Source organism: Limulus polyphemus, unplaced genomic scaffold (assembly GCF_000517525.1).
Source record: "Limulus polyphemus unplaced genomic scaffold, Limulus_polyphemus-2.1.2 Scaffold2243, whole genome shotgun sequence".
Taxonomy (NCBI): Eukaryota; Metazoa; Arthropoda; class Merostomata; order Xiphosura; family Limulidae; genus Limulus; species Limulus polyphemus.
The window spans coordinates 89,806-99,686 of NW_013667853.1; the positions used below are offsets into that span (position 1 = coordinate 89,806).

Below are 9,881 nucleotides of genomic sequence, written 5' to 3' on the forward strand. Positions count from 1 at the left end.
TCTGCAACAGTAAGTTCTTCTTCAGGCATGCAGTAGCATTGTCTATGTAGGGGTGGCTCAAACTGTTCATCAAAATGGTATTTTAAAATAAATATCTACCAATATTAAACAGTGTTTCCTTTTATAACAATATCTACGTAATGACTGAATCACAAGTTCTGGGAATGTCTGTAAATATCGTAGCAAAGTCTGAATTTCTTGTTCTTCTTTCTTCTGCTTTTTTTTATGTGATAACTCAAAAACCAAAACAATGGTGTCAACCAATTTCACTGAGGCAACATAGTCTCAAACAAAGTATCAGTTTTTATAAGTATTATTAGCAATTAGTAGTAATTTCAAAAAATCATAATTCTAGTGTAAAAGATGTTATCATTACTTCTTGAATTTTAGCTTTCTTACACTGTGTGCCCGTGCTATTATGTAGGGATTATGCAAATGCCATCCCTACTAACTTGTTTTTGAAAGATTGATATTAGCCATCCCTACAGTTCCTTCCATATATTTGAAAAGTTTTTTCTTTACTTGTTATATTATACTACAGGTATAAACATTTCTGAGTAAACTGAATTCTAATGTATACTTGAGTAAATATGTTTTCTTAAACAGAGATTTTAATTTGTTTGTTGACTTTCACACAAAGCTACTCAAGGGTTATCTGCACTAGCTGTTCCTAATTTTAAAGTGATAAACTACAGGTAAGGCAGCTATCAACACAACCCACCACCAACTCTTTATCAACAAACAGTGGGATCAATCATCACGTTACAACGCCTCCTTGGCCAAAAAGACAAGCATATTTGGTAATGGCCTTCAGCACAGATACATACATAAAATACAACAGTTAATACTGAGTTTGTCACAAATAAACAAATAGGACAAAACCATTGTTTCCACTAGTAGTTTCCATTTGTAAATTTTGCAAAATGTTTTTTATTTTGCAAAAAAACATTTAGCACAAATTGTTTTTAAAGATAAACTTAACATTTCCTACTTGGTGAATCACTAATGTTGAGACAGCCAAAAGGTCGCCATTTTGTTTATTTTAAAAATATTATGTTATCCTTATTGATCTCATACAAATCAAATAAATTGATAATGGAAATGTGTTTTATTGTCACTGATAATAGGTAATAATGTTATTTAAAACATATCATGATCACAATTAGAAACAATTAAGTAGCCAGTTTATGTATATACCTTGTTTGAATATGATGAACATAAAAATTATATTGAATAAATTACTATCTGAGTCTTCAGAATATCTTGGTGTCACCTACCATACTCACTAAACCTAAATAAGCTTATCCAAGTTCTTATCATCAAAGAAAATTTCTGTAGTTTTCAAACAGATCCTAATTCTTTAAAACTTCCCATTTAATTCCTTTGGTCAATGCTTCAGGAGTTCTGTATTGCAACTTCTCATTGAAACCATAAACTACTGCTCAAAGCCTGAAACCACTTTCTTTACTCTATTATGATGTGAAAAGACTAATATTTGTTTTATTCAATCATATTTAAACTTTCAATGGTTGGAGACGGCTTGAATGGATAATGAAGAAAAACTTTAATATAAGTTTAACATAACAGCAAATGTACAACGTTTCGACCTGATGATGACAAAACCTTGTTGAAACGTTGTACATTTGCTGTTATGTTAAACTTATATTAAAGTTTTTCTTCATTACCCATTCAAGCCGTCTCCAACCATTATTAGTCTCAAAGTGGGTTCCTCGTCATCGAATATTTAAACTTTCTTTATAGCTGTTTTCAAGGCTGTGTTTCATTAGTAAATGATCAAGCCATTTGATGTGACATCAAAAAAGTGTGGCAACTATGGCATTTACAAATATGCAGAAAAAACAAGGGAATTGCTTGAAAATTAAGAAATGGATACTACACTCTCAAGGGGTGATATTTTCTTAGCAAATTTAAAGTTATTCTATAGGATGTGCAGAAAAACATGTACATTGTTTAGAGGCCAAACTCATTGGTTTTGTTTGTTTGTAGTTAAGCACAAAGGGCTATCTGTGCTCTGCCCACCACAAGTTTCTAGTGTTGTAAGTCCGTAGATATACTGCTGTGCCAATGAGGGACAAACTCATTGGAGCTGCATGGAAATGAAAACACATTTTTGTTTGTGAATTATACTAAATAAATATTACAAAATATATACTTTAAAAATTTCTGGCTTAAAAATAGTTGAAATAGAGTTAGAATTATTATTTCTACTTTAATTTAAAATTCATCAACATATAAAATTAACTTAAAAAATTGTGACTGAAAAGAAATTCAATGTGGCCAAAAATTAAACTCAAAGAAAACCCTGGTAAAGAAAATTATCCATCTTATAATTTATTTGGACCAACCCTGTAATACCTGTTTACAGATAAACTGTTTTGATTTTTACCATGAATGTTTGGGAAGAAATGTGTATGCATGTATCATACATCTAAGCTTGTGTTCAGGCTTTGATATTTATGGCAGTTTCTGTGGTTAATATCATTGTTTACATTTGTTTCAGTTTATTTATAATAAAATAGTTCATTTTTTAAATATTTAGTTAAAAATGTTAAGTGTATCACACTAGTCAAGTATTAAAATTAGAAAGTGAATAAAAATTGAGTTTTAGAAGCAATAATTAAATATTAAAACTTGCAGTTCTTCTTCTTCAATAAATAGAACATTAAGAAAAGTTTGTTCACATATATCATTAATAAAGCATTCCTAAACAATCCTTCAAAGCAAGTTTTGCACATTAAAACTTTAAAGATTTACATCTTTTTTTAATAAGAAAATGGGAAATAACAATATAATATTATAAAATAATACAAAAAATTCCATTAATGAATTTTGAAACTGAAAACATATATAATGTATTCACATATCTTTACTACAATATTTCCAACAAATTATATGAAACACATTTGAAGATTCCTAAAATTTCAAGTCAACATCTACATACCAGAAGATAAAGTTCAGTACATTTAAGTTTTTTTTGTCTATTTGCAACAATGAGGCAGTATACTATGTAAGCAAAAACAAGTATACAAAACAAACTGAATCTTTCTATGTACATGTTGTTTGCTTTGAACTTCAGTAATTTCAATACCAACCACTACAAATGTTTCCTTCAACTCTGTCACAGGAGAAATTATCACATTCACAGTATTTCCCTCTGATCTTCTCAGCTGGGTTCTATAAGATAAAATAATGTAAATACATAAAAACATTTCTAAAATAGAAAATAATTGCAATAGTTATAAAACTTTATTAATCTGTGATCAAAACTATCACAAAAACAGATACTGGTGCAGCAACCACAATATCATGCAGCCACTTCACACACTTACATTTGTCTGCAGCTTCTCCACTAATAATATAATTGTTAATGTTATGTCCGTGTCTGTCACTATTGTTTATTTATAATCACTTTGCTGAATTGTTTTTAATGTTCAAAAGCTAGGTATGATTAATTATAACTGATAAACAATTACATTATTAGTGGAGAAATTGCTGGCAAATGTAAGTGTGTGAAGTGGCTGCACCAACTAAGATATAGGATTATATATACAACAAATTTATAACTAAGGTAATAATGATAATGATAAAAAATTTTTCCAGCAATATTTTATGGCATTTATCTATCTAAAAATGGATTGATCTCTTCAGAATCTTAAAACTTTAAAATCTTACAGCAAACCAAAAAGCAATATTATGACTTGTGCATAAATAAGTAAAAAAAATAATAATAAGCAGATGTTTAATCAAACATAAAACACTAACCAGCCTCGTATCACAAATACAAGTTCCACATTGGCATTTCCCTTTACCAGAGCATGGTTCAGTGCTGTTGTCACTGTATTTAAAGAAAATAAATTACTAAATTAACTTCTTGATAAAGCAAATTACAGAATATTTCTTTTTTGGTACTAGATGGATAAATGATCAAAATAAAGTGAGGATCAAATTGATATAATGAATACAAAATACAGTACATTTGAGTCAGAAAGGAAAACAAGTGTCCTGTAATGAATGTATTTTAACTAAAATAATGTAAAAAAATATTCCTGCAACTTGAAAACATAAATTCATTCTCAATTTTAAAACCACTTTTAATGAATCTTCATGCACTTTTCAAGTGAATGACTATTATTTCATAATTTAAAAGATGTTCACATGTATGAGCAGACTTATGTGATAACAAACAGACCTTCTCTTCTATCAAACACTTATCTACTAAAAAATAAACATTCCATTAAAAAATATTCACTTCTAGTCACTACTATGTCTGAAAAATAAGTATCATCTTCTAGTCATGTTTACTGAACAAGATAAACCTTGTCTTGTAATCAATGCTCTACCTACTGAAATATTCACTTCTAGTCACTACTATGTCTGAAAAATAAGTATCATCTTCTAGTCATGTTTACTGAACAAGATAAACCTTGTCTTGTAATCAATGCTCTACCTACTGAAATATTAACTTCTAGTGAATAATGTATCTATTGGAGAACTAAATGTTTTCTTCTCATCATTACTGTATCTAGTATTAGTATTATTCATAGTCAAAACTGATATAACCACTGATTGTATAATGGATACACTTAAATGACCAAGAAACAAAGGCATTAGATACATACAGGTAACACTGTTTCTCATGCAGAGTTTCATCTATATTTTGAGAGTCACATTCACACTCTCTTCCTGTTCGGCCATTGTAACAATTACAAATGCCACATTCATATGTACCATTCCCATTAGTACACTTGGGGCTGTTTAGTTCCTAAGAAAAAACAATAATCATTTTATGTTTTGATGCAGGTAAAAACATTTGACTTGTACTATATATTACAAAGCAAATACAGTGCTGTAAATCATGATTTTGTAAACAATATTCAAAGTGCATTTATTACCTCTACTTAAGCATATTATGATACAAGTTCAAATAGTGACATAGAATCTACATATGATCTGAAATTAGTAAATATTAATATTTTATTAGCTAGTTTTTTTTTTATAACAACAGTGACTATTTTTGGCATTTTATCATTTAAATCATTCTAGAAATAATTTCAAACCTAAAGACATCATGTATAATCACAGTTATTTATTATAAATTTCTGTTTAACCAAGTAGGTTTTGAAGTTTTTATTATCATTTCAGTAAGTTTAATTGCAAACCACCTTTCAACAGGATTTTTAAAATGTTTATTAAGTTAGCATTTTCCTTACCTGAAAATTTAGTAAAGTAGTAAAGATGTGAGGTGGTGCAGAAAGGTGAGTATCTATCTGTAATCTATTTTCAGATAAGGAAACAGTATCAGAAAAAGAAAACCCATGGAGTGTGATATCCACAAAGCAATATGGTAGACCACATCCATTTCAAGCAGTTCCCTTTGCTCAATATAGGTAGTAGAGCAAAAGATATTGTCATAAGAATCCTTTACTGGATGATAGTATGTTACTAGCATGGGTAGAATGGCAGACAGCTGAGCACGAGTATATAGTGTGGCTAAGATGACAAATCAGGCTGCTAAAGTTTGGAGAAAAACTTATGTAAGATACCACAAAAATCAGGTGCAAGGAGTACCATCCCAGACCTTTTTCCTGAGGCAAACTCAAGACTCATCCACGTGGATCTAACCACTGCAATGCCCAATGAGGAACTGCCCTAACGGCATGGGAATAGAGAAGCAAGGGTTCTCCTGTAGTCCACTAGAAGAAGTTGGGGGAGGAGGAATTTTTGTGGATTATTACCAATAGCTACAATCATCTGGAATTAGGTTCCACACTGAGAAACAGTGCAAAAGATTACTGTGACTAAAGAAAGTAAATGCAAACCAGGTGGGAGGGCAGGCATACATCTGGTACTGTTTTTTCTTGTCAAATGCAGAATGGCCTGGAAGATATAATATGGACAGACACTGAGAAGCACTCTTGTGAAAACCCTATCTCAATGCAGATTTTGGGCAATCATTCCCTGTGAGGTAATGCAGGTCACTTGATGGGTTCCATAATCTCCATAACATAGTGCTGGGGGTAAACCATATTTTCGCCTGCAAGATCTCAAACTAGGGATGTCAAAGGTCTGTAGAGACTGGAACTGGAGACTAAATAAGTGAGGAATGAAGGGGAGATGGAAAGGCACTGATGATAGGATGTCCATAATAGGAGAAAATTCACTGAAATTATCAGAGAATGGAGAAAAAAGGGTCCAGATTGCAAGGTAGTAGATCTCACACCAGGGCCTGAGATTTTAAGACATGATAGATCAACGACTGAATGTTCTGGTCATGGGTCAAAAGACAAAGTCCAGAGCCAGAAAAACAGAAGTTCTTGGGAGCAAGTGCCTCTCTGTCCAAGGAAGGAAGAAACAATAGAGGTTTCTGAATCAATTATTATAAGAACATGGCAAAAGATGATGGTAAGCCTGCAAGTAGTCACCAGATGTAGAGACAAAGAAATCTCAACCCTATATATCAGATGTCACAAATGGATTATTTATACAGAACTACAACCCACTTGTAGTGGAAAGGTGTGGTTGTAGGATTGGCTGTTGTCAAGCACAAAGCCAACACTAAGTGCTACTTGTGATAAGCTCACCACAGATATGGATACCCAAAAATGTGAGCAGAGGGAGCCCACAGACTGACTTCCAAGCTCTAGAGGGCTCCAAACAGATGCAAGTCTGGGTAACAAGAGAAACAGGATTTCCAGGATCATGTGGGATCAAGTAAGCCTCCACAACTGTAAAAGGTTGAAAATGAGACAGTATTGACAGGCCAGAAACCACAGAAGAGGACATGTATGGGCACATCTTAGAGGAATGCGAGATTCAAGAGAGAAGAGAATGCCTCAAAAAGCCTCATGCAGGATATGAAGGAGACATGAGAGTCCAGAAATCAAAATCTTCATGTCACAAAGTCAAAGAAATAGGCTGAGCCTTCCCCACACAAAAAGTGAGGGGGACTCCATAATGAAGAGAATACAAGGCGTGGGTTGAGAGTGAAATAGGAAGCTGAACCAGACATCCTAAACAAGATGACTTTCAGTGGAGAAGGGAGGTCGCAACAGAGAAAGTCACACTGGAAGGGGCAAGTAGAAGTAAAACATCCACAGAGTATTGGAATAATAGGCCTCAAGCATGTAACCTCCAAGGAAAAACTCACCAGAACCAAATGTTTGACCAAAGGGAGTGAGAGGCAAGTAGAAAAATTGGAATGTGGAGAAAGTGCCTGAGACCTCAAATTCATTATCCCAGCAGGAACAATCAAAATACCAAAGTTGGATCAAGTGAGACAAACTGATATTTGGCATTACTTACCATCTTCATGTAAATAATAAAAAGGTATTTGAAACAGATGAAGTGAAGAGTAGAAGTAAAAGAAAAATCCCTAAGAAAGTACAAGAGAAATCCAGTAAACTGTAACAAAGGAACTTTACTAGTGCACAAATTTGGAAAGCAGGGCTTCCAAAGAACTGGAGCTGAAGGGTGGCTCAATAAATGAATCACCTCCAAGACTTATGACAGCCATTTAGCAAAGAGGTAGGGATTGTGGATAGTAACAAGAGGATAGGGAACAGAAGAGGGGTGACCATATAAGGTGGGGTACATGATCCCAAGGGCAAGAAACCAAAATGAGTAGAGATGATTGCTGAAGAGCTGCATCAACTCAAGATGCTAACATATCAGAAATACCACTAAAAAAAGTACATCACAAAGAAAAGGTGTAAGACAGACATCTTGGGGAGGAAATTATAGTAGGCAGAAGTCAGAAAGGAAAACTGAGAAAAAGACACTCCAGAAACAAAGAAATCATAGTATATGGGGTAAATGGAAGAAAAGTGAGGGCGAAATGGAAAACAGGTATGTGGAAGTTGCTCCAGTAATGCTGACAGAGTTGTGATGTATAGCCTCTAAATGAAGATGAAGCATTAGAATGACCAAAGCCATTGAATAAGATATGAAGATGAGTATATGGAAAAAATTGAAATGTAAGGAAAAAGAGGAGATCCCTAAACTGGAGGATGATGCAGTAAGTGAGTATGAGATTCAGTAAAAAAAATGAAGAAAGAGAAAACTACACATACCTATGGAATCCAAGCATTGAACAACAAAAGTGGAATTACCTGATTTACATCAGGAAGAAGAAATGAAAAGTTAAAGATTCAGCTGAAGTAACAAAAACAGGAGACTGGGAATCATTTACTCCAGGAAATTGATGTTGTGATGGTCTGTTAATGTAATATATATAAAACATGGAATTTGTTTTTATTATTAATTAGAATGAAAATGAGCCCAATATGGTGATGGTGCATAGGCCTAATGACAACCTTGAAGAGTACTGGACAAAACCCATATGTTGGATTAAACAATGGGAACAGGCAGCTGGATGTGTCCCAAAAGTATGAGGTCAATTACAAGAAAATCATATTAAAGTTCTAAATGATAAGCTCAAAATTTAGTATTGTTCTGTCATGTAATTAAGAAAAATAAGGAAAGAAAGACTACTTGACAAATAGTAACGAAAGGTTAAACAAGAAGCACAAAAACTTTGGTAAATCTTATGTAAAAGAAACATGCCTGAAGACAAGTAGTGCTGAGAAAAGAGTGAACCTGTGTTCACGTGCTAGTTCTCAGTAGAACTATTGCACATGGAGAATGTGTCATCCTCCTATGGTAGAGAGTTATAGTCTAATGATGATTACATCATAGACTGGCACAATACACACTGATACTTCTAGAGTTGGTAACTTTGTACAAGGCTTGTGATCTGTGCAGAAATTTACATGGCAGTGTATGCAAGGTAATAGCACTTTTTGTTTCAGAAAGATAAGTAGTGTTTCTGAAACATAACTTATTCAGCAAATTCTATGGAGTCAAAGACTAAGTATATAATAGGATTTATTTGTTATTCATTATCAGTAAAATCCTGTTCTAACTATACTGTTTTTTTTGTATTTTTACTTTCAAGAGCAATTTTAACAAATATGAATGAATAACTCATACTAGTTAATTGAGAGGTTTAACTACCAATCAGAAGTTATTGTGAGTTTACAATTAAGCTTAAATTTTTGTTTGATGAATACTACGTTTAGTAATTACTAGCACAAACAGCCATCTGCAGGTTGGCATTTCTGCTAGTACTATATAATCTTCTAAAACCTGTTTTTGTATCATTCTTGTTTTTTTTTATAATTCTCATTAACAACAATATAGTTATGCATGCTCTGTGTACTTATATAATTTATTCTTTTTTTTTTAAGAATCCTTGAGTTAGATATTCCAGCTGGAAAAAAGGATATTTTGTGGTTCAAAAAAAAAATAATATATATATATATATATATATATGAAGTTTTACTCTGAAACCCTTTCTATTACCTGATTGTATTTACTCACATTTAAATTACTTTAAAACCTAGTAAAAACACACAAGTCTCAAATGTATAAAAAGTTCTTTCACTCTAGTACAGGCTTTTTTTTGTTCCTCAATGGTAGTTTAGTGTAACTGTGGTCACTTTAATAACAACTAACAATGAATTGATAAGCTACCAAATTATATTATTCATAAATTGCTCAATGTCATACATGGTGCATAAAGACATTAAGTTAAGAACTCTTTTATTTGAATTACATCAATAACTTTTAAACTACTGATTTCATTATCTATTGTGTTCACGTAATGTCATAGTTGTGATAAGTATCATTCACAGTTACTCTCAGTTAGTAAATAATGCTAGTAATAATAATAATGGCTGGAGACAGCTTGAATGGGTAATGAAGAAAAACTTTAATATAAGTTTAACATAACAGCAACTGTACAATGTTTCGACAAAGTTTTGTAATCATCAGGTACAAGTAATTTACACTGACACAAATAT

At 32.4% G+C, this 9,881-nt stretch overlaps 1 protein-coding gene across 2 annotated transcripts in view; it reads right to left on the minus strand.

The window, feature by feature from the left end:
* Nucleotides 1-9,881, minus strand: part of LOC106466382 (integrin beta-PS-like) — a 110,690-nt gene that overhangs the window by 27,323 nt on the left and 73,486 nt on the right. For both annotated transcript variants that reach the window (XM_013926665.2, XM_013926664.2), the window contains exons 13-15: nt 4,641-4,783; nt 3,784-3,856; nt 3,114-3,195 (exon numbers count right to left, since the gene is read on the minus strand). In XM_013926665.2, coding sequence (XP_013782119.1) covers nt 3,114-3,195; nt 3,784-3,856; nt 4,641-4,783 — 298 coding nt within the window. The remainder of the gene's footprint in view (nt 1-3,113; nt 3,196-3,783; nt 3,857-4,640; nt 4,784-9,881) is intronic.